The sequence below is a fragment of the Apiospora phragmitis genome (assembly GCF_038363925.1).
Source record: "Apiospora phragmitis strain CBS 135458 chromosome Unknown utg000013l:1.0-2965645.0:1.0-2969333.0, whole genome shotgun sequence".
NCBI lineage: Eukaryota > Fungi > Ascomycota > Sordariomycetes > Amphisphaeriales > Apiosporaceae > Apiospora > Apiospora phragmitis.
This window is the reverse complement of record NW_027117413.1, coordinates 672,464-695,910: the sequence shown is the minus strand read 5'-3', so window position 1 is coordinate 695,910 and position 23,447 is coordinate 672,464. Positions and strand designations below refer to the sequence as shown.

Below are 23,447 nucleotides of genomic sequence, written 5' to 3'. Positions count from 1 at the left end.
AGTTCCTGCGTGCTGCATAAGTGATACTCAGACAATCATCCAGTCTTTGTCAGCGGCATCGCCGGATTCGGCTTCGGCAGTCTGTATATAGTCCAAAATGGGGAGACCGGGCGACAAAGGAAATTACAGCCGAGCTTTGTCTCACCTTATAACTCCAACCTTCGCATGCGGCGCCATTAATAAGTTCCGTTGACAAAGTAAGAAGCTACTAGTCAGACTCGCAGTTTTTGAAATTATGTCGCCAATTCCGGCAGTCTATGTTCAAGACAGACGGGGTTGATGGGTTGGACTTGGGATTCTGCACTAGACTATTGCAGAGCAAGTTGCCTACATAGCTTTCCCCAACAGCAGTGCATAGACGACTGATTACCCAATCCCAGTGAAATTCGTGTTCATGTCCTTCGGTTAGAATAAGCCTATTTCTTCGACAGCCTCAGCCATTGCGAGTAGGGAGCTTGGACAGGGCAGGTCGTCCATAGCCAAAAAAACGATGTCCTAGGAGACGGAGTCGCAGGTCGCTAGCAAATGTCAGCATAGAGGATTGCAAGTGATAGTCATTAAGAATGTTTCGTAACCTAGCCGTTCTTACTTTGCGGGTCCGATCAATGGAAGATACTGTAGCATACCTAGTGATTCGGCGATAGTGGAGTTAAGCGGAGCCGAGAACGGCTATGGCCACCCGTTTCGATTCCGGCTTCGAGCTACATCTCGAACCGCAAGATAAAAGCATCAGTCCCCTAAGCCTATGGAGTACCCGTCACTCAACTTAAGAAACCATCTTTCTGAGTGTCTCGCCCCCGACCAACCGCCTCCAAGACTCTATCAGGCATATCCCTATCTCACATACAATGGCTAGCGAAGCTTGCTGCCGCATCCCCCCGGTGTCAGCCGACTACACGCCCCGAGGCACTTGGGATACAATAGGCGGCTTCAAAACATGTAAGCTCCCATCTCTCAAGTCGTACAATGCTACCGCTCGTCCACTCTACTTTGGCCGTCCATAATTTCATTCCCCGTGACACCCTGCTTCCCGTCGTTCCAATGCGCTACATCCACCCCACGCACGGGGTTCCCCAAACCAGACCAATCCTAACTCACGCACCAGACATCGCGAAACCCCCCAGCGCCAGCACCGCCCCCCAGCGCGGCCTCATCTTTCTGTACGACGCTTTCGGCTACGCGCCGCAGACGCTGCAGGGCGCGGACCGGCTGGCGCAGCTGCTGGGCGACGACGCCGTGGTGCTCTTGCCGGACCTGCTCGAGGGCACGCACCCGGAGCACAGCTGGGTCCCCCGCCGACACGCCCGAGAAGCAGGCGCTGGTCAAGGGCTGGTTCGACGCCGTCGGCGACTACCGCAAGTCGAAGCCCAAGCTGCTGGGCGTGCGCCGGGCCGCGGGCGAGCGATTCGCGAGCGTCCGCAGCTGGGGCGTCTTTGGGCTCTGCTGGGGCGGCAAGGCCGCGGTCCTGGCTAGTGGGGAGGACAACGAGGGCGAGGGCCGGCGGATCAATGTTAGCGGGACGGCGCATCCTGGGTGAGTCCCATCTCTATTCAATCCCTCCCGCCTGGATGGATGTTGGCGAACATGGAAATAATTGCAAGACCGAGCGCTGACGCCGTGTTGAATTGATTGCAGGGCCCTTGATGCAGCCGATGCGGAAGCGCTGAGCGTGCCGTATATTGTCCTTGCGTCCGAGGATGAGCCCGCCGATGTGGTGGCACAGTACAAGGAGATCATCGAGGGCCGGCCGGACAAGACGGGAGTCGTGGAGACATACTCCACCATGGGCCACGGCTGGATGGGAGTCCGGGCCAAGCTTGACGTTGAGGATGACAGGAAAGAATACGAAAGGGGGTATAAGCAGGTCGCCGATTTCTTCGGCAAGTATTTGTAATGAGGAGAAGCAACTTTACACACTAAAGATAATATCCCTACAATAGACCTCGCATGAGCTTGGCTTTCTGAAGAACCTTCCGAGATTCTGGTCATTTGAAAGATGCACTGGGTTGAATTGATCAATTGAATCACCCTTGCGGTTACTTCAAAACTCGGTTACACTACTTATGAATTGGCGATATGCTGTATTTGTAACCTAGCTATTGGGGGTGATGAACTTTTTATTGGTATATGTTGAAAAGGCTGCAAATGAGGATTCGCCTCCACTGGGTTGATGGTGTTGCGATGACCCCTTTATCCTCTCATTTCCCTTGGTCGGGGATCTCAAGTTTGCCAATAATGCCCTCGAAGAGCTTGGGCAAAACTTCGGCTGCGTCAGCCTCAAAGTGGAAGTCCCTGCTGGTGAGTCCCGCCCGAGCGCTCCGATCCGGGTTGATCACGGCGATCCTCGCACCCCTTTTCCTGGCCGCGTCGGCATAGCCTGCAGCCGGGTAGACGGCCGCCGCCGTCCCAATGACGAGCATGACGTCGATCGCCCTCTCCTTCGCCACCCAAACGTCCACCTCCTCGAGCATGCCGTCGGGCAGAGCCTCACCGAACCAGACGACGCCGGGACGCAGCAGCGACGTCTTCCCCGAGCGCTTGCAATCGGGGCACTGGGGCAGGTCCTCCCGCTTGATCTTGGGAGTCGGCTGCTTCGGATCCAGCAGCGGCATAGTCTTGTCAGCGGGGTAGTCTTCGGAAGCAGGTGCGAGCGCTGGACATAGTGGATCGCGCAAGTTATTGGGCTCTATATAGCCGCATTGCTTGTCGAAGCATTTGACGTCAAATAAGTTGCCGTGGAGCATCCGCAGCATGTCGGGCGAGTGCCCCGCGCGTGGAGATAAGCCTATGTGCACGTCGTCACTATCAGTAGCCCCCATTAGAGGCAAGCAAGGAGGGGTAAAGTGTTGACTAACCATCGACATTCTGAGTGAGGCACATGAAGTTCTTGTTGTGCTTGGCTAGCTCGGCTAAGGCGTAGTGGCCGGCGTTAGGCTTCGCCTTGAGAGCCATGTGTCGTCTCCAGGCGTAGAACAGCCAGACAAGAGCCGGATCATCCTTGAAGGCCTCGGGTGTTGCCAGGGAGGTGGCTGAGTGGTTGCGCCATAGTCCACCGGCTCCTCGGAAGGTTGGCAGTCCAGAGGCAGCGGACAGGCCAGCACCGCAGAGGGCCAGGACGCGGTCGGAGTGCTTGAGGAGCTTCTGGAACTCGGCAATGTCAGTGCTGGGCCGGCTGTAGGCTCGAGGCATCTTGGGAATACTTGGCAGAAAAGTATATGGTTTGGAGGTTGGATGTTCTCTCACTTAAGTACGTTGACTTTGAGACTGTGAAGCTGTCTCCTGTAGCTTCTCGGCCTATTACAGGCTCCCACTAGGTTAATCTTAACGGTTGCCTGAATTGAAAGCGGGGCTTAATCAACACACAACCTTCCCAAACATCAGTGCCAGTCAGTAACTATTATCCTGTCGCCTGCACGCCTCTAGTTCTGCCTGCATAAGGTAGAGAGATACTGAAGTGCGTGCATACCTACATCATATATGTATGTGGTTGGCTGATGATGAGATAACTATTGAATGATTCAATGGTAGCTGTCTACATCGATCTTGAGCATTGGCAGGCATGGCCCCCCCGCTGGAAAACCAGTACCTACTTACCCATAGGTTGATCACCGTCTCGGCTTCTGAACACGCATCACCGAACACAACGCCACGGCTCCAAAACAGAATGCAGCCACCGTACCTGCATCAAAATCCACCCGACAATAAATATTGAAACGGCTATGGTGAAGTTGGTTGCGTGCATATCCAACTCACGCTCGAGGTGATTGAGATGAGCCTGTGCTAGTAACCCACGATTGGCATTGTAGAAGAGAGAAGTGCATGATCCAAAGGACAGGCTACAACGACGGTTTGCTCAATTTTGACAGGAAACGGGTAGCCCAATACATGCGATTTAATTACAGCAGCAGCTCGTGGGCTACGATCGTACATCGTGATCCAAGTATTCAAGTTGCGCACAAGACGAATCTCAGACGGGGGTGCGAGACTCCTTGTACATATCGGGAAGAAACATGTACGTGTATGCGCACTTGCTTATGTTACGTCTACATACTGTTGAGTATGTAGTAACTTAGGTCAACTAGCTGTATGTGATATGCGCTGCATCATCTCCAATCGACACTCCTTCCTACCAGTCGAGTCTCAAGCGTCGGCTTTGATCAGATCGGCCGCCTGCAGAGTATTTGGTCAGCTCTAACGTGGCCACGTTTTATCCGAAGCCTTGCAGTGGTTCGCTTCTCCCACGGGTCTCGGGCAAAGAACAACATCATCATCACGTACCTTCTCGGCAATGGCATACACGGTTTGGCACGTGTTCGCGCCCGGCAGCGTAGGCATCACGCTGGCGTCCACGACCCGCAACCCCGCACCCCGTACACCTTGAGCTGCTCGTCCACGACGCCGCCCAGCTCGCGCGGCAGCATGGCGGCCGTGCCGCTCGGGTGGTACTCGGACGGGCTGAGGCTGCGGCGGATGTAGGTCGCGAGGTCCGCGTCGCTCGTCACGTCGGAGCCCGGCAGCAGCTCATGCGGGTCGTAGGCCGCCAGCGACGTGTTGAAGTGGTACGCCCGCGTGAAGCGCACGAACTCGGCCAGGATCTCGATGTCCAGCGGGTTGCTGAGCGTCCGGTAGTCCACGATCGGCTCGCTCGTGCTGGGCGTCGACGGGTTCAGGCGCACGCTGCCTCGGCTCAGGGGGTGCAGGAATACGGTTGACCCTGCGGGCACGTTGGAGCCGTATAGGGTTAGGCTGTAGAAGGCGGTGTTGGTCGAGCGTATGGAAGTGGCCAGGGCGTTCATTTGGGCTTTGTAGCCCTAAAATTCCTGTCAGTATGATTGAACGAAAGTGTGTTGGAGATAAGGGGGCTACTTCTTACGGCTATGACGGTCGGGTCGGTGTCTGGTGGTAAGTAAGCGGCATGGTCTTGGGCCTCGAGTTTCGATGCTATCGTCTCATGTCTCTCAGGCGAGATGACGGGCATGCCGAGCCACGCTGCTACGTTGCCAATACCAAGGGAGTATGGACCTGTGAGCGTTTGAACTGGTCAGCGCTTCTGACCATACAGCCATTCACGTAATCACACCGACTTGCCCGTTCGATTTTTAGCCCACATCTCCTTGGCCCAGCTGCTGAAGTTACGGTTCGTGATCAAGTCCATCGGGCTTGGATGCACCGTAAAGTTTCGCACTGCGTCTGGTGTCAGCTACCAAATTTGACCTCAACGAAAAAAGGGAATGTACGCACGCATGATGGTAACACCAAGCATGGGGTGGTCTTGGAAGTTCTGCCCAACGCCAGGGAGGTCCACGACCGTTTCGATATCAGCTTCGTCCAGCTGCTTCTTCGGTCCCACGCCGCTCAACTGCAGGAGCTGAGGCGTATGCACCGCCCCTGCGGCGAGTATGACCTCCTTGTTGGCCTTAACAGTAATCAATTGGGTCGCGTTCTGAACAGTCGTCTGGAAAACCACCCCAGTTGCTTTGAGGTCCTCAAGGTTAATCTTTCTCACTTTCGAGTTGTAGGCGAGGTCATAGCTCGTCCTGTTGATGCCATCATAATGCCCGGTCCGCGCGTACGACCGCTGCACTTTACTCGGGTCCATAAACGAGGGGTGCCAGTACACTCCAGCACGGCCTGAGCCGCTGTCCGGAGGGAACTCGACACCGGGGATGTCGCGGAAGGCCTCGATCTGTGGGACTACATCACGTCGATTGTCAATCTAACTTGCAGTATTGTCTCAATTATGTGACAGTAAACGCACCAAGCCCAGGGTACTGAAACGTCGGCCACCCAGCAAACACGCCCGACGTGTTCCCCCAGTACGAAGCATCGTACGCGATGTTCACCGCGTCCCTCACGGCGGGGTCCGGCTCCGTGAACGCCACCGCCTTCTTGAAGTACGGCAGCAGGCCGTCCCAGCCCCACGGCGAGGCGCGCCCGCTGCCGCCGCCGCGGTACAGCAGGCCCCAGCGGTCGTAGTCCTCGGCTGTGCCGCGCACCGTCATCATGGCGTTGACGGCGGAGCTGCCGCCCACGGCGTTGCCTACCAGCACCGGGTACGACGCGTTGTGCAGCTCGGGCTGCGGGGCCGACTGGATCCGGTAGAAGTAGGGCGAGCTGAAGGCGCCGAAGCCGCCGCGGACTTCGGTTACGGCGGCGGAGTCGGCTGTGGGAAGGGGCGCCCCAAGTCAGTATGTATTGCGATGTTCTTTGGCCCTGATGGATGGGGACTTACGAAGTGGCCCGTTTTCAATCACCAATACCGTCGCTATGGAACCATGTGAGCCAAGTACTTCCGGATGCTATTCTCGCGATTGAGAAGGGGGCGAGTGCTCCTTACCTTTACCATCTTCCGTCAATCGGTCGGCTACTGTTAGGCCCGAGGTACCGCCCCCTACTATCACGTAATCGTATGCATCCTTTACAAGAGACGAGTCGTTTATGTAGCGTGCTTGGAGCAGTCTGCCATTGTAAGGACTAGCATTGACGGAGCTGGCCAAGCTCAAGGCAGCGACTGCCAGAGCGACCGCACACGATGTGACTTGCTTCAGTGAATGCATACTGGCAAAGCGTCGTAGCCTTAACCGAGCGTGATATTCAATGGTATTTCACATAGGACAAGCACCAGACAGTTATAGTGTATCGCTGGATCCGGCGCTGTGCCCAGCATCAACAACATCCGATACCGCCCTAACAATCTATATGACGTGTGCTTTTCAGTGGCTTGTTGGTCTCCGGGAATACCAATCAACATCTCCTTGGCAACAAGATCGTGTCACTAAATTACAGAAAGCCAGGGCAGTTCTTTGCGTGTGGCGAATCATCGACCAAAACGTTACGTTTCGTGATCTATAAAAAGGAGCATGTTCCTACCGCACGTGAGGAAAACGCACGTTGCTTGCATATTACCCCGGATTCCTGCTTAACCAGATTGCTTGGCAATCTCGTGAGCATATTGCTGCTGGCTTTCGCCTGAAGCGGTTTGCATTTTAACCGAGCGAGCTACGGCAGGCGTGCTTCGGCAGGTAGTAGCACGCATGCACCCACGATCCGACATATCCGTCATTTGACTGCCCTTTTCCGTCTTGGATTTCGGACGACTAAAAGCCCCTTTCAAGTATTATTGGTCTCATCCGCTATGGACAAAGTATGCAGGCGTTCCAAGTGGCTGCATTCTAGATTGAGCAGTCACCTAAACAGGCTTCTTTCGCTGGAGATCTTCCGTCTTCGTACCATTCCTCCGCCTACACTGTGTACTGAGCAAGGGAATCTCTGCGGTACGGTACGTGGCCGACCATGCACGCGTTAGACAGGAAAACAAGTTAAGAGGGGGGACGCCGCATGTACAGAGAAAGAGCACACCTATACAGTGTCAAATGATCGTAACTCTCTCGTAAACGTCGGCGCCTTCCATCCAGTCCATTCCATACGTGAGCTGAATATCATAACCCACCCTGATTATACCGATGCGTCGGTATGTGAGGAACATCGCATGCGTCCTCATGCGTCCTGGCCAACAAAAGACAGACTTGAGAGAATAACGTGAGGAGGCGAAGCTGTGGTGGGCGCCGCAGCAGAGCATCCACGATGTCGTTCAGGCAATAGTCCGGGAAGAAGGGCAGGGCGAACTTGTCCCCGTCGCGGCTTAGGGAGACTGTCTGTAACAGCCTTTGGCATCCACAGACGCCCACGACCAAGACGGCCCCCTATACCTGGATTCTCCGAAGATCCGGAGGCAAAGTTTCGACTCTCCAAGTAAGATGACGACGAAGCGACGGTCCCCACAGAGCTGCTTTATATACCTTCGGGTCCCACAAGGTGGGACATCTTGGCTGCAAAGGCCCGAAAGTGCAGGGAGCCGGTCCGTGTCTCTGGTCAAACTTAACGCCGAGTACTGTTCAATAATACGAGTCCAAGTCGTCTCCCATTTAACCCATTCCAGAGCAAACTGCAACTCTGCTGCTTCACCAATGGATATGCCGGACGCGCTGGCATGACCTATGGGTTGAGATCGGCCACCATTCCATCTTTGGGCGCTTCTATCATCGGCGGCGGACGAATTTCTTAGATTGCGACAAAATCTAGATCAAGGATGCTGTGCCGTAGAGGATCGGGTGCGAAATGTCGTTTGACGTTTGGAAGAGATATGAGCGCCTGGAACTTACCCCTTTGATAACGGCTAGCATGGTAGAACTCCAGTTCCACTCTGGGACGATCTTGAATAAAGTAAATCTCCAACGTCAGGGCTTCATGGTCTCGAAACCCATGGCACACATTGTGGACGAATCTTTCAGTGACCAACTGCCGTCTTCCTTAAGTCGCAGTCCTCTGAGCAGGATGCCACAGTATGAACATCTGTTGCCATCGACCAACTGTACAAGTTCATCGGGGTTGCACTCGATAAAAAGTCGAGATGTCGTCCGGTCGCGGCAAGGCTGGCAAGGTTTGGGCATAGTAAGCAACTTGGCCGAATATATTGTTCGTAAAGGCGAGAACACCAACCTCCGGGTATTGTGCCGAATAACGGGCATCTATTGTCTCGCAAAGCACCATATCTAAGTCGCTCGACGTAGAATCCTGGGACAAGGGGTGATCCCATGAATGTTAACCCACGGCATTTGTAAGGTGCCTCTCATTCAACTGCCCGACTGGTGTCGGACCCCCAATTCGGATGCGCATCCCCTTCATGTCGTTGGGGGCTGAAGGCGGTATGGTGTTGGAAGCAGCTATTATTTCAGTCAACCTGTATTGGATTGTTACACAGCCTGTGAAAGTACGGCTAGAGTCGGTCGGAAGCCTGTTGGCTAATATTCACTTGTGCGTCGGACGAGTAACAGTTGTTGCAAGACCGTAGTGTATATATATATATATACCGATACTGTCTGATCTATATATTGGAGTAAACAAAAAAGTATGGAAGGGGGATATCATGCCGTGGACTCATTACATGCGGTGCCCGTAATCTGTGCACTTCTGGGCCAATTTTAAACCGTTTTCGACCGATTGAGAGCAGCGTTTCGGATGGTGGATTGGATAGGGGTAGAATACCGATCGAGGTCAAGAGGCCCAAATCCGAAGATGATGGTTCAGACTCACTCAGAATGCGCCCTCACCACCACCACCCACCACGCTGGCGGTCCAGAGCCCGACCAGTCCCCACCAACTGACCTTGTAGCCGCGCCAGAGTCCTTCCATCCCCTGACCCTTCTTGTACACCACCTCCGAAATACTGGGCTGCTTGCCCTTCTTGCCCTTTGCGTTCTTGGTAGGCATGACAGGAACAGCGTGGGTGCCCTCCTCGGTCGTGATGCTGTACATGGTACCCACGACTCCATAGTAAGGCCCTGGTTCGACAATAGTCTCCATTTTGTCGCCCTCGTCGAGCGCTCGCATGTGTTCCGGGTTTCGCAACACGGCGGCCTGGCCTCTGCGAAGTACCGTCTCGAGCGGCAGCTTGACAAACAGAGATACACACGAGGTGCAGAACTTTGCGACGGAAAAGGTGGTGGGAGAGAGTTCCTTGTCGATCAGGAACTGGGACCGAAGGACCAAAGGAGTAGAAAGAGTAAGGATGGGGTGGATTAGGGAGTGGAGAATGGTGGGTGGGATGAGGGATGAGGGGCAGGCCCATGATGGCAGGGCTCGCATTGTCGCAATGGTTCTTCGCGAGCCTTTGCCCGTGGGGGTGAGGATAAGTCGTGTTCGCACGAGATCCAGGGGAGCCAGGATAAGGCCAGTGGCGACGGCTGCCGTGGCAGCAACGCATAGTGAAGCCCACGGATATGGGGAGGCGATGTCGACAAGGCGGTCCACATCGTCCTTCACTCCCAAGTCGGGTACGTTCAGCAGAGCACTCAGGAGACTGCGCGACCAGTTCTCCAGCAGGGACTGTAACACTGTATACAGGAAGGTGGCGTTCGAACCCTTCCACACACCCCAGGCGCTTTCCTTGGACCACAGCTGGGTTATTACATCGAAAATCGAGTCCGGTCGTCGCAGATTCAGCTGATGAGGCGGCAGCTCGGGTTTCTTCGCAATTTCTGGAGACTGCATGGGAGAGGGCGCCATGTGTCTAGACCCTGAGGATCGACTCGAGGGCGTTGGTGTCTGGGCCCAGGGCGCATGGTTGGTGAAGTATGAGTTCTCGTCGTCCGACTCAGACTCGGCATACTAGAGATGGTTAGCAAAGGCTAATAATACAGTCCTCAGGCTCTTCCAACATACCTCGTCGTAAGGCTCGAAAGCGGGTTTCGTCGGACTTGCGAGCCTCGCCCTTTGGTCTTCGACGACGGCAGCAGCTGCTGTGGCTAGCCTTTCTACATCATCCTGCAGGCGGGCCTGGAGGACTGTCTTGGCGACCTCGAAAGGCTGGGCCATCAGGACACTCGTGTACTTCCATAGCAGTTCGTCCACAAACTCCTTGACACTTCGGATCGTCGAGGGTGAGGGGTCGTTCATGTAGTCCCTGTAGTCCAGGTCGGGAAACATGTCGCGTGCCTTGGAGGCATACTGGGCATTTGCGGTTGCTGATGTCGTGGCATTGTTCGCACGTGAATACGCATCCGACTGCTCGCCTATTGTCGGAGCTCTGTAGTAGGGCCGCAGGGGATTGACCCCATCTCTCGTGGTTGAAGTCATGTTGCTGAGGGGTCTATTCGCATTCTCTCCTGATCGACGGCTGGGTATGAGAATGGTAACAAGTGGTGGATCAGATATTTATTTGGGCGTCAACTACAAGTACAAGCAGAAGAGAGGAGGGGAGAGGTGTGTCTCCCTGTGGTCTGCAGTGTTCTTCGATTGATTGGTCGCATCAATGAGGTTGGTGTTTGCATGATGGAAAAAAGCAGGCCATTTCTAGCGTCCATGCAACTAATGGCAAGCCGCTCATGATTGGGCCTATCGTTTTGCTTGGAATTCACTTACATAAGGCACCCAAAGCTGAAAGAAACTCCACCACCAGACCGCTGTATCTCCATCGCCCAGTCACCTCTTTCTGGGGGAGGGGGTGAGGGGTCAAGGGTTCAATCAATCCACTGGAACACCATCAACTATCTCATGCCTGAGGTTTACATATCTTATTATGCTGAGCGTGCACGGCTGCTGTCATCCAGTCCTAGCAGCCATTATGTGCACCATGGACCAGACTGCTAACAAAGTTCGTATATTGGTGATCGGACAAATCGGCCAGCCGAGAGAGAGCTGCGGATATGGTGAAGAACCAACCTGCCTCTCGGATGTCCACTATCGGAGCTAAACAGCCAAGCAGCGCACTAGGCGGGCGCAACCCCCCCATGTCGTTTTGCCCGCCCGCCTGGGCTGGGTGTTGGTGACGGCAAAGCTAACCAAAAAGTTGTGATATTTTTTACAGATGGGATTTTATTACGTCGCATACTGAACCATCAATAGACCCGTTGCTCTGGACATGTGTGTTGGTTCTTATGCGGCCCTGACAGTGACCATCTAAAGCAACTTCCAACATACAATTTCTAGCAATTTCCAAAGGGAGAGAGGGAGAGTTCTATCTGTCGGAGAAGAATCATTGCCTGTGCTCTCGTACTTTAAGAGCTCCTGCTGCTGCAACTTGCCGCAGTGCAAGACCTACCTCCGAACCTCCGTTTCCCACACCCTCAGGATCCAAAATGGCCGCAACTTCGCGCAGCTTTACCCGGGCTCTCAGATGCCTCAATGCTCCTTCAAAGTCGATAACATCATGCCAATTATCGTCCCGCTCGCTGTTCAGCCCGCGATCCCGGCTACCGAACCTCGCACAGTCCCGCGCATTCAGCATAACGCCGCTCAGGCTCCACGGCCACATAACGCCCCCCAAGCCCGGTGAAGAGTACGTCCCTCCTCTCTCCTGAAAAGCCGTGACCCGCAGCCAGAACCTATCGCTCGAGACCAATGTCACCACTAACACATACCTTGCGCCCCCCTACCATAGACTCCACGTAACCTTCATCGACAAGGACAGCCGCGAGCACACCTTCGAGGTCGCGGCGGGCGCCAACCTGCTGGACATAGCGCAGGCGAACGACCTGGAGATGGAGGGCGCGTGCGGCGGCAGCTGCGCCTGCAGCACCTGCCACGTCATCGTGACGGACGAGGTCATGTACGACCGCATGCCCGAGCCCGAGGACGACGAGAACGACATGCTCGACCTCGCCTTCGGCCTGACCGAGACCAGCCGCCTCGGCTGCCAGGTCACCATGACCAAGGAGCTCGACGGGCTGCGGGTGAAGCTGCCCAGCATGACGCGGAACCTGCAGGCGAGCGACTTCGGCAGCAAATAGGGAAAGAAATCGGAAAAGGAAGGAGAGCAAGGGAAGGGTTATGGCAAGGGCCGGGATCGTTTACATAGCGTGGTTGAGGATGATGATGGCGAGCGGTACCCCAAGCAGTTACGTCTTCAATTGTATAGAGTACTCATGTTAGACGGCTTGTCACGATATGTGAAGCCAGGGGCAATATATATATATGCCTGGAGTTGGACGGAAGCAGGGCAGATTTGTTCGTCTTGCAATGTACATGTACGATCACACAGAATATGCGTATTACTATGACGCACCACATAGACCATCTCCACGAGATTATGATAACTATACTTCAGAGCATGGACTTCCATTCAATGAAGGCATATTGAATGCTTGTAGCTTTTGGCTAAGTATTCAGATTACTGGCAATATTGACCAGGGAAGGGGGATTGTGGAGTATTGCTACGACTTAATTCAACTTGAGATGGCTTTGAGACTGAACAACCGCAAAAGGGCACAAATGTCACACTTGCGTGGTATCAAATGGTGGGCAAGAAAGGATGCCAGGTGCGGCAGGGTGGTTTTGACACAAGAGTCTGTCATTACATAGAACTTTTTCAGGGGTATCTCCAGCCACGACTATGCCTCCTCGATCGGTCCCTTCTTCAAATCTCCGCCACCACTCGCGATGAGGTCCAAGAAGCCCTTCCGGCTCATGTCGGTGACCTTGTCCTTGCGGCTCGAGACACCGACGAAGCCGTCCTTGCGGGCCTCGCGCTCGGCCTCGACACCTCGCACCTGGGCGGCGCGGACGGCGTTGAACAGCTTGACGACACCGCGCTGGGCGACCTTGCGCAGCTGGCGCTCCTTCTCCATGACCTGGCCCGTGCTGGCCTCGAGCTCGCCCGTGGCCTCGTTGCGCGTCGCCACCAGCACGTTGCGCACGCGGCCCTTCTCGAGCGCCGCCAGCTTCTGCACCCGCAGCTGCTTCTTGGCCTTGCCCTCGAGCGCCGAGTCCGTGATGGCCTGCGCTGCCTTGTGCGCGTCCACGCTGCGCGACAGCACCGGGTCCGCCCGCCGCGTCGTCGGCAGCTTCGTCGACAGGATCTTGCCCAGCGACGTGGCGAAGGCGCCGGGGTCGTTCCGTTTGGATTTGGGCTTGTGGGTTGTGGATAGTGTGTCATCATCATCTTCGTCCTCTTCGGCGTCCGAGTCGTCGTCAGCGGCGTCTATGTCAAACTCGTCGTTCTCCTCTTGGTCGTCCTCCGAGTCTGATTCCTCCATGTCCTTTTTGTCTTCTTGTTTTGTCTTCTTGGCTTTTGATTGGGCTTTGGTCGGGGCAGCTTTCCGCTTGGTGAGTTTGTCGCGTGTGGATGTCTTGTCGTCGTCGCCTTCCGAATCTGATTGGCCTGATTCCGAGTCCGAGCCCGAGCCCGAATTGGAAGAGGAAGCTCCATCGTCTACCACTGCGTTGTCGAGGTCGTCTTCCGAGTCCATCAGATCGACCGGCTTGAAGCCCTTATCGCCCTTGTCGTTGTCGTCGGCATCTTCATCCGAATCACTGTGGTAGTGCTTTTGTTTCTTGTGCTTTCTTAAAGGTCTTTGGGCCTTCATTCGTCCTTTGAGCGTGTAGTCCTGATGACTCCGTTTCTTCGCGTTAGGCCCGGCCATTTTGAAGTTGCAGTGCGTGATAGAAAACACTGGAAGTTATTTCTTGTTGCCAGTTGATGTTGACTGACGTGCAGCCCAGGGCAATTGGATGCACTGCTTGCAGAAAAAAAGTTGGAAAGTTCGCCGGCGATTAGCGAGGGGCCTTTCTCTTATCGCATTATCTGATTGGCTGGGCTGTTTTCACCGCCTGCCTCCACAGCGATTTGATGGTGCATCAGCTGTAATTACTAGCAATGCCTTAGGTCAGCAAGCAGGCCCTGGACTGCAAACTGTGGATTCCAGTTGGTCGACTTTCCCCATCCCCATCGTCTACATAGATCCTGAGGTTGACAAGCCGCTGGGCCGACTAATGTGAAGTCACCCCTCCTCTTAAGAAGAAGTCACATATTTTTCCTATGGTCTATTGATGCGAGACTCTCACCAGCATTTCGAGCGCTCTTCGCTTTGACTATTTCTCGTCCCTCATTACTGCTCACGCTGTCGTCAACATCGGGTTCGCCTTGCCCTGTGGAGTCGAGAGCTTCGAAATATAAGCATGCTCAGCAAACACGAAGGAAGACGTCGCCAGACTTGAACCTTGCTTGTGGCCTACTCAAACATTGTATAACTGTTTCACTTTTCATACTTGTCCCTTGCATCTGCCCTGAGACTTTAGGCAATGGCTCGCCCAATAAGATTACCTCGAGTGCTCGCCTCGAGACCTCTTATACCAACTCCTGTCCACGTCTCACGCTCCGCCTCGAGACTGGTACCAGCTTCACACCATCTTGCGACATGTCTCACTACCCAGAAGCGACTAATCAGCCAAAATTTACCTACCTCTGGCAGCGCTTCTCAGCAGAACCAAGGCCTCGACCGTACTATTGAGCCGAAGCCCCACGAGGGACCGGGGACGTGGGATGTCGTGGAAGTGACTGGCAATACTGTCACTCTCACTCTAACTCACCGCGCGTGCGCTAAACCCAGACTCCTACACCGCCATTGGCTACGTGACAGTTGTGAGTGCAGCGCTTGTGTTGACATTCACTCGGGCCAGAAAAAATTTGGTACTACCGATGTGCCCCTGGACCTGCCGATTTCAAGCTGCCGAAAGACCTCGAACGGTTCTCTTGAGATCGTATGGGAGAATGACTTTCTGGCCAGTGGCCGCGAAAGCCATACCTCGTCGTACTCGCCCGAGCAGGTTAGCTCTTTCTTTTTTAAACCCAAGAAATTTGATTTCCCACCTGTGGTGCTCTGGGACAAGAAGACGATCAACGAAGATTTGATGTTTGTTGACTACCATGATTGGATGAATGATGACGAGGTTCTTGGGGCCGGTGTGAAAATGCTTCACATACATGGCATCATGTTCATCCGGAACGCACCGGACTCGGAGACAGCTGTCATCGATATGTCCAGTAGGATTGGGAACCTGAAGGAAACTTTGTACGGACGGACATGGGATGTGCGCTCAAAGCCTGAAGCTGAAAACGTTGCCTATACCAGTTCTTTCCTTGGCTTGCACCAGGATATGTTGTACCTCAGAGACCCGCCTCGCCTTCAGCTATTGCACTGCCTCGAGAACTCATGCGAGGGCGGAGAATCCCTCTTCAGTGATGCCAAACGCGCCGCTTTTCTCATGAAGATCGGGCCTCCAGAGTTACGGGAAGCGCTGAGGAAACAGTTCGTGACGTATCATTACAAGAAGCACGGGCACCATTACGAAAACGCCCACCGCATCATAGACGACAGTGGCCAAGTTCGCTGGTCACCACCGTTTCAAGCACCACTTCGCAACCACAAGTTCTACATAGGAGGCTCCCGCGAGTGGCACCAGTCGGCCACGGCAGCCATCAAGTTCCAACAGCTCCTGGAGCATGAAGACTTTCTTCTGCAGTACAAGATGAAGCGGGGAGACTGCGTCATCTTTGACAACCTGCGGGTCGTCCACGGGAGACGTGCTTTCGATACAAGCGCGGGTAGCAGATGGCTGAAGGGTACCTACAATGCGAACGATGTGTTCATGAGCAAGCTACGTACAGTGTGTGCAGACCGACCGGCAGGGGCGGGATTGCCAGCGATACCAGAAGTGGGACAAGCGATAAAGCTGAATAGTATGTATGGAATTTGGGAAAAGACGCCCGTGCAAGAAAAACCCTGGTCCAAGCCTAAACCGTTTCAGATAAGAAAGATAAAGGGGAAGCCTATACCGTTTCAGAGAAAGGAGATGTAAATACAAAGGGGCTGGTCTCTGCATACTCTTGGGAATGAGTAACGAATGATAGAGCAACTGTGAAATGCACCGCCTGAAATTGAGATGATCATCTGCTAACAAGTATCCCGAGTCTTGCAATGGGGGCATCGTTGCGTGACTACAGTGTTGGACAAGCTAAGTATATATACCTTGCTTTACGTGTCAGTAGCCAAGGATCGTGGCGATGGAAATGCCCTGTTCGTTCATTCACTCCACCACGGCCGTTGCCACATGGAACCTCTGGGCCATCACGACGTAGCCCGCCGCCAATAGGCATCTGCGCAGCGCCGTGGGATCGGCCTTCTCTCCCTTCTCCCCGCGAACCCGGTCTCGAGCGACCGGGCGATGGTGGGCCAGTCCAGAAACCCCACGGCGTCCACGTTCTCCCGCGTCAGCAGCCGCCGCAGCATCTGCTGCAGCGGCCCGCCCCGCGGCCACGTGACGGGCGCCGTGTAGGGGTGCTTGCGGCGCCGGTACAGCTCGTCGGTGATGAAGGGCCGCGCCGCCTCGCGCAGGATCCATTTCTCCCAGAACTGGCCGAAGATGTTCGCGCTGCCGCTGTTGCCGTCGTCGTTCCACCACGCGCTGCTACCGCTTTGCAGACCACCACCACTGTCGTCGGCGTTTTCATCCGTGCCGCTCTGGGACTGTTGGGGCTGGTAGCGCTCCTTAACGCTCGGCGGCATGCCGTTCACCAGCTCGACGAGCTCGTGGTCCAGGAAGGGGGGCGCCCCTCGATGCTGTGCGCCATCTCGCACCGATCCCCGAGCGCCGTCAGGATCATGGCCGGCAGCTGCTTCTTGTTCCAGCTGTATAGGGAGCTGTGCAGGGGGTGCCATCGGTCGCGGATGTTGGCCGACGTCGACGCCGTCCACGAATCCGCCACGGCGCGCAGGCGGGCCCGGTCGCCGGAGAGGGGCCGCAGCGACGGGTGCAGCATGTCGGTGTCCGCCATGCTGAAGGAGACGGGATAGGGACGAATCCATCTTGTTGTCGCTGGTCTCTGTCGATTCCGTTTCCGCCGTTTCCATTCTCGTCTTCTTCTTCAGCATCCCCAGGCGTCCTGGGCTTCGTGGTAGTCGTCCCCAGATTCCGATCCTTGTTGCGCACCTGGCCATGGACCTGTTTAAGCAGCACCTGGCGCAGCTCGGGCGCCTGTTGCAGAGGGTCCTGCGGGCGCGAGTGGTCGGCCTCCATCAGGAAGTCGCTCAGGAACCAGTGGTAGCCGGCGAATACCTCGTCCGCGCCCTCGCCACTGAGGATCACCTTGAACCCGAGGTTGCGGGGCAACCTGGACAGGGCGTATTTTCCCACGGTGTTCAGGTCCAGGGTTACTTGCTCGTTGTGCCACACCGTGTCCTCGAAGTCCCGGGCGAAATCGGCTTCGGTCATGTCGATCGTGTGCATCTGGACGCCCAGGTGATCGGCCGTTCTCTGTGCAATTGCTATATTTCACTCCCGAGTCAGCGAAATTGTTCAGGTGGTACAGGTAGGTAGGTATTCATGGAATGTGGTCAATCTCACCAGACTCGTCAAAGCCAGAATCGGTCCCGAACTTGATGCAAAAGCAGGCTATCCCATCGGTTGGCGTTTGGCTGCCCATGGTCACGCCGCGCTCCTCGACCAGGTGCTTGGTGATACCGGCGATGGCCGAGGAGTCGAGCCCTCCGGATAGATATATACCGACCGGGACATCGGCACGCAGGCGCAGCCGTACAGCCTCTATCGCCTTTTCGCGCACCTGCTGGACCATCTCCTCCATAGAGCGCGTCTCGACTTGCTTCTGGACATTAACTTTGTCAGTAGGCACATCCCTCCCGGCGTCTTGGGTCGCGAACGGAGCTTACTTTATCGGGGTACTCGAGCTCCCAGTACTGCTCATGCTTAATCGTGCCATCCGGAGATACCGTCATGTAGTATCCAGGTTCGACCTGCTCCCGGGCACACATTAGTCCCCTTCTTTACTAACCCATTGCACTCTTGGGATCGTGACTCACCCGTTTGACATCCTTGTAAACAGTATTCGAGCCCAACGACCACGTATCCAGAGCAATGGCTTCAACGTCCCATTCAGCTTTCCAGCCAAGGGGAAGGAACGCTTTCATCTCGGCGGCGAACCACAGCTCTCCTGCCGAATCATCGCTGTCGGCTCCCGATGTAGTCCAAAACAGCGGCTTGATGCCGAAGCGGTCTTTGGCAGCGATGACCTCGCCAGTACGGTCGTCGTACAGCACGAGCGAGAACTCACCGCGCATGTGTCGCAGGAACTCGGGCGCGCCATAGCGTCGGTACAGCGCCACGGCCACCTCCGAGTCGCTATGGCCTTTGAACTCATAATTGCGGTCGCGGATGCAGTCGTCGCGCAGGCGCGCATGGTCGTAGATCTCCCCGTTGATGACGGCGTGGACGTGGCCGCTGTCGTCGTGTAGGGGCTGGCTGCCGTCGGGCGTCAGGTCATTAATGGAGAGGCGGCAGTGGCCGAGACCTTATCTCCCCGCCGCGCAAATGCCCATGAAGTCAGTCATATCTCTCTCACCCTCCTTCGGAACGCGGGTCTGGAAGCAAACCAAAGGGGGGCCATACCGACTTTGTTGGTCGGGTCTATCCAGACGCCCTGAGCGTCAGGCCCTCGGTGGGAGATTTGCTCTAGACTTGCAAAGAGTCTCTTCTCTAACTCAGCGCTGTCTGTGTTGCTTTGCGCAACGTCCCCGGCGGCTACATTGTGCGACGCGGTACGATTGAGCTTCACGACCACACTGATTCCACACATCGCGAGTTTTCTTTAGGTCTCCCTGTTTCGATTGATATGGCACTGAAAGGATTAAGCGATGCTATGGATGCATTTTGACACATGAGGTCGGGAATAAGCTGCCTTTGACATCACTCATCCAGCTGCCTCTTCCGAGTTACCTCGGCGTGCTGCTGTCGTAAGTTGTTGAGTTCGTCCTCGCATATTTTAGACGCCTGCGGCCTGCCAGATGATCTTTGAAGTGCTGAGTCCGACGTGTTGGATAACTATGCTCAGATGAGGCATCGCCGTGCATTGTTGCCAATGACAACCTTGGCCCTCAATACCTTCCCACTGCGCAGTCAGGGTAAGTTTAACTCTGCTACTCTAAAAAGGCATCTGCCGAGGGGAGTTAAACAATTGGAATGTAAGTAGCGTCTTATGGGCAACTCTAACCAAAGTCAATAAATAACCTTATCGAAGATGAGAGTTCAACTGATGTGGCTTCGGTGTCAGCGGCAGTGGTTTGAGGGGTATTTTCAACTGCCTAGGTTAAAGTGAATCATGATGTCGAGCGCCACTGCCATTTGGATGAGATGATTAAAAATACATGTAGGTAGCGAGTCGGGGCGGCTCCACACCAATCCTCCTAACATTAGTGGTTTCTTGTGGTTCTCGCAGACTCCAAACTCCTGGACTCCTGGAGGTGTCACAAATTGATTGACTTGTCAACCTCCAAGCCTCCTGTCAACCACCATACCGAGCTGGCGAGCAAGATCTTAGATACCAAGCAAGATAACCACGTAGATCGAGACTTGGCTGATGATCTTGATCTTGACCTCGTCGCGTGGCTCTTCAATATTATATTCCCCTCGGGAAAACTCGACTCAGAGATGGCACTGATCAATGCTTAGTTCGAAGTCAATTGCTCGTCACCTTGCTGCTTGCTCTTGGGCATTCGCGTAATTGGGCCCGAGGTAGTTGCGGCATTTGATGCTTCCAACCGCGGCATTGGATTGAGTAGGTATCGTTCGCAGCTGGATTCCTCGAATTGACACTCCACTGACCCAGGACAGGGACTTCCAGACAACTCCTGTCAAATCTCTTGACTTCGTGACTTGGCGAGTTGGCATCGCAAGTCTTATGAACAGACCTCCTTCCCTTCGTCTGAACTAGTGGAGAAGCCCAGATTAAGATGCACTGAATTTTACATAGTGTCAGCCCCATCCATGGTAGTTGGCCTGTGGTTCTTTTCGGGAACACCAAAGGATCAACGGATCAACGGTTCATCACACCAAGTCGGGACGAATTGCACTACCAAATCAGTGAGATATCGAACCCGTTTCTTGTACAGTCAACCCAGAGATTTGCATGCATGAGCGCTTACCGGGACGCTCAGAGTATGGTGAGGCATCACGATGTGGGCAACCAACACATCTCGGCCAGAGCTGACAGTCCGTCCGAACCCTCCTACCCGCTGTCGATCCAGAAACGAACACCGAGACATGACTTGACCAGCATATTCCGCGAGGCGCACTTACAACTGATGAGAATTTCCGTCGAACGTTATTAGCGAACGGCTAAGGAGCACGGCACGAAGCCATTGATTGGCCGACTCGAACGTCTTCAGGGGATCGACATGGATTTCGACATGGATCTCCCTGGCTATGGAGCCGTTTCAGATCTTCGACAGGGGACTTTCTACCGACGGCCCCACAGCTGTCATTAATGTCAAACTTGGGACCTGGCCCCTTTGCTCTTGGCATCCTCAGATTCAGGCAAAATCGAACAGCTCAGAAGCCGCAACGTCACTCTGCGCGCTATGCATGGTTGCAACCGGTAGGAGAACGGGGGCTTGGGGCGTGGTAAGGACTTGGTTCAACTTGAGGATTTGAGACAAGGAGCAAGCCTCGATACCACCACGAACCCCCAGCCCAAATACTGGCTCTCGAGGCCCAGTCAAGGCGGTCTTATTGGTGGGATTTATGAGGCTCTTCGTGCTCCAACCAGCATTACCAAGCGGATGGGCCCATCATGGTCCTTGCTCATCGAACGACGACCACAATCTCTTTGGATCTTCCGGCCGTCGGTTGTGTGTGGACCTCGGAACCATGACCCAAACAAGCAAGCCTCCTTTACCATGGGACCCAACGACATGGTAGCAGAACAGGTAGTTATAACAGATGGGATTCTCGCCTTCGGTTGATGATGTTTTCCTTTCTCTCTCACTCCCACAGCTTCTCTTGCTATACTTTCTTTCACCTTCCAATTACCGGCCCTCAGGTTCAGTGGCTCTGTACCGTTTCATTCTTTTTATCGAGCAAGTTCTCACATATCCTCTCTAACCAAACTCATCAACCCAAACCTTTTCCCATTCCTCAAACGCATTTCAAAATGAAGGCTGCCACTATCGCTTGTCTCTTGGCCCCTATGGGCGCTTTGGCCGCGCCTGTCGCGTGCTCCCCCGCCTCAAACCAGCGCGGCTCCCGGCAACTTCGGCGGAAACGGCGGCTTCGGTAACAACGTTGGCGGCAACCCCTTCGGTGGCAACAACAATGCCGCTGCAGGAGGCAACGCTGGAGGCAATGCAGGAGGCAACAACTCGGGCGCTGCCGCCGGTGGCGCCGCCGACGGTGCCTCCGCATCCGGTGACCTCACCACTGCGATCAGAGCCAAGGGCAAGGTCTACTACGGCAACATTGCCGACCCTGGTACCCTGGGCAACCCGCAGAACACCCAGATCCTGAAGGCCAGCTTCGGTCAACTGACCCCTGAGAACTCGATGAAGTGGGATGCCATCGAGCCCACCCAGGGCAAGTTCAGCTTCACGGGCTCCGACCAGCTCGTCAACTTCGCCACCCAGAACGGCATGAGCATCCGTGGCCACACCCTCGTGTGGCACAGCCAGCTGCCCCAATACGTTAAGAGCATCACCGACAAGGCGACGCTCACCAAGGTCATCCAGGACCACGTCACGGGCGTCATGACCCAGTACAAGGGCAAGGTCCGAGCCTGGGATGTCGTCAACGAGATGTTCAACGAGGACGGCTCCCTGCGCCAGTCCGTCTTCTCCCAGGTTCTGGGCGAGGACTTCGTCCGCATCGCCTTCGAGGCCGCTCGCAAGGCTGACCCCAACGCCAAGTTGTACATCAACGACTTCAACCTGGACTCGGCCACGGCCCCCAAGCTGACCAACGGCATGGTCGCCCACGTCAAGAAGTGGCTCGCTGCCGGCATCCCCATCGACGGTATCGGCTCGCAGACCCACTTGAGCGGCGGCCAGGCCGGCAACATCGAGGGCGCCCTCAAGGCCCTCGCCTCGACCGGTGTCAAGGAGGTCGCCATCACCGAGCTCGACATCAAGAACGCCCCCGCCAACGACTACTCCACCGTCACCAAGGCCTGCCTCAACGTCGAGCAGTGCGTCGGCATCACCGTCTGGGGCGTCTCCGACAAGGACTCGTGGCGCAAGGGCGAGAACCCCGTCCTGTTCGACCAGTCCTTCAAGCCCAAGGCCGCTTTCAACGCCGTCAAGCAGGCCCTCGCTTAAGGTCTGGCATACAATCTTGGGTGGTTTCGTGGTGGTATATAAAAACATCTTATGGGTACCATATCTGGTACGGTTGGAAAGGGTGCAAAGTTTTCTCGAGTGTATCATATTCTCTTCAGTGTATATAAGAGTCAGAAAGTGGGCCTGTCATTGACATAAATACAAATACCGTGTGTCAGCTATCCTCTGCATCATCGTCCTCATTCTTTGTGCTCACGTAAGCAATTGTTCTATGTGGTATCTCAAGAAGCAACGCTGGGTGGTTCAAGTCTTAGCTCGCACGAGATCCTGCCCCTATGCGAAGGCTTTCAGGTTATGGGATGCTAACGTCAAACCTGCCTCTCAGAGGTGTTAGAGGTCCTAGGTGTGGACTTTACGCCAAGCAATTACCGCATATCAACTCAAGTCGTATCGTACGGTATACACGATACCTGCAGCAGTGACAGGCTATTTTTAGGCAAGGACTTCTGGGAGTTTCCGCCTACGTAGCTGTTTGAGACAATTCTCAGAAACAATGAACCGATAACGGTGAAGAAGTTTGCGACATGCTATCGTTACTAGTATGACAACACATCCTATCTCCTCTATGCTTCAACTAGTTGTAACGACAAGAAGTGTATACAGCCACCTCTTTCCTGGCGCAAGCTATTTCAATGTTTGGGTCAATGGAGTCCATACAGGGGTTGTGTTAGAGAATGCGTAGTAGCAATGACAACATTGAAATGCCTAACATAAAAATGATTCAGCCAACTGCAAACCCTTTGTTCTCTGACCTTTTCATCCGGGTGTGTTATTTGGCTATTGACTCATCGTAGGGTGTCGCTGTTAATACGTATCAAACCATACCATTGGCCCAGAAACTGGCATGCTAGATTTAGAACCATCGTGTCATAGGTTTCAGTAAAAGGCAAGCAAAGTTGAGATCATCACTTAGTCATGGGCATCAGACTCTTGGTCTGTCTGAAAATGAAGACGTGACTGATCTTCCCAGAAAGTGAAAACTGGAAGATTTTG

General features: G+C 54.7%; 9 protein-coding genes across 9 annotated transcripts; 4 read left to right on the top strand and 5 right to left on the bottom strand.

Annotated features, from left to right (window-relative positions):
- Positions 1-966: 966 nt before the first annotated feature.
- Positions 967-1,894, top strand: PG994_013954 (dienelactone hydrolase; the record flags this gene model as incomplete). The annotated part of the gene is made up of 3 exons (XM_066865363.1): positions 967-1,032; positions 1,106-1,533; positions 1,636-1,894. 3 exons carry the CDS (start codon positions 967-969, stop codon positions 1,892-1,894), a joined length of 753 nt encoding a protein of 250 aa, XP_066708492.1.
- A 304-nt stretch (positions 1,895-2,198) lies between these two features.
- Positions 2,199-3,189, bottom strand: PG994_013953 (Sir2 family protein; the record flags this gene model as incomplete). The annotated part of the gene is made up of 2 exons (XM_066865362.1): positions 2,199-2,785; positions 2,856-3,189. The coding sequence occupies 2 exons, from the start codon at positions 3,187-3,189 to the stop codon at positions 2,199-2,201; spliced, it is 921 nt and encodes a 306-aa protein (XP_066708491.1).
- A 951-nt stretch (positions 3,190-4,140) lies between these two features.
- Positions 4,141-6,557, bottom strand: PG994_013952 (oxidoreductase; the record flags this gene model as incomplete). The annotated part of the gene is made up of 9 exons (XM_066865361.1): positions 4,141-4,170; positions 4,279-4,339; positions 4,375-4,811; positions 4,874-5,022; positions 5,089-5,184; positions 5,242-5,694; positions 5,759-6,163; positions 6,233-6,265; positions 6,338-6,557. 9 exons carry the CDS (start codon positions 6,555-6,557, stop codon positions 4,141-4,143), a joined length of 1,884 nt encoding a protein of 627 aa, XP_066708490.1.
- A 2,536-nt stretch (positions 6,558-9,093) lies between these two features.
- On the bottom strand, positions 9,094-10,635 carry PG994_013951 (mitochondrial fusion and transport protein Ugo1; the record flags this gene model as incomplete). Its single annotated transcript, XM_066865360.1, has 2 exons — positions 9,094-10,167; positions 10,222-10,635. 2 exons carry the CDS (start codon positions 10,633-10,635, stop codon positions 9,094-9,096), a joined length of 1,488 nt encoding a protein of 495 aa, XP_066708489.1.
- Positions 10,636-11,636: 1,001 nt separating this feature from the next.
- PG994_013950 (uncharacterized protein) lies at positions 11,637-12,287 on the top strand (the record flags this gene model as incomplete). Its single annotated transcript, XM_066865359.1, has 2 exons — positions 11,637-11,836; positions 11,939-12,287. The coding sequence occupies 2 exons, from the start codon at positions 11,637-11,639 to the stop codon at positions 12,285-12,287; spliced, it is 549 nt and encodes a 182-aa protein (XP_066708488.1).
- Positions 12,288-12,887: 600 nt separating this feature from the next.
- PG994_013949 (uncharacterized protein) lies at positions 12,888-13,919 on the bottom strand (the record flags this gene model as incomplete). The annotated part of the gene is made up of 1 exon (XM_066865358.1): positions 12,888-13,919. The coding sequence occupies one exon, from the start codon at positions 13,917-13,919 to the stop codon at positions 12,888-12,890; it is 1,032 nt and encodes a 343-aa protein (XP_066708487.1).
- A 658-nt stretch (positions 13,920-14,577) lies between these two features.
- On the top strand, positions 14,578-16,134 carry PG994_013948 (uncharacterized protein; the record flags this gene model as incomplete). Its single annotated transcript, XM_066865357.1, has 1 exon — positions 14,578-16,134. One exon carries the CDS (start codon positions 14,578-14,580, stop codon positions 16,132-16,134), a length of 1,557 nt encoding a protein of 518 aa, XP_066708486.1.
- A 269-nt stretch (positions 16,135-16,403) lies between these two features.
- Positions 16,404-18,925, bottom strand: PG994_013947 (uncharacterized protein; the record flags this gene model as incomplete). The annotated part of the gene is made up of 6 exons (XM_066865356.1): positions 16,404-17,111; positions 17,134-17,600; positions 17,680-17,938; positions 18,003-18,089; positions 18,153-18,640; positions 18,739-18,925. 6 exons carry the CDS (start codon positions 18,923-18,925, stop codon positions 16,404-16,406), a joined length of 2,196 nt encoding a protein of 731 aa, XP_066708485.1.
- A 2,069-nt stretch (positions 18,926-20,994) lies between these two features.
- Positions 20,995-22,433, top strand: PG994_013946 (family 10 xylanase; the record flags this gene model as incomplete). Its single annotated transcript, XM_066865355.1, has 2 exons — positions 20,995-21,041; positions 21,284-22,433. 2 exons carry the CDS (start codon positions 20,995-20,997, stop codon positions 22,431-22,433), a joined length of 1,197 nt encoding a protein of 398 aa, XP_066708484.1.
- Between the last annotated feature and the right edge of the window lie 1,014 nt (positions 22,434-23,447).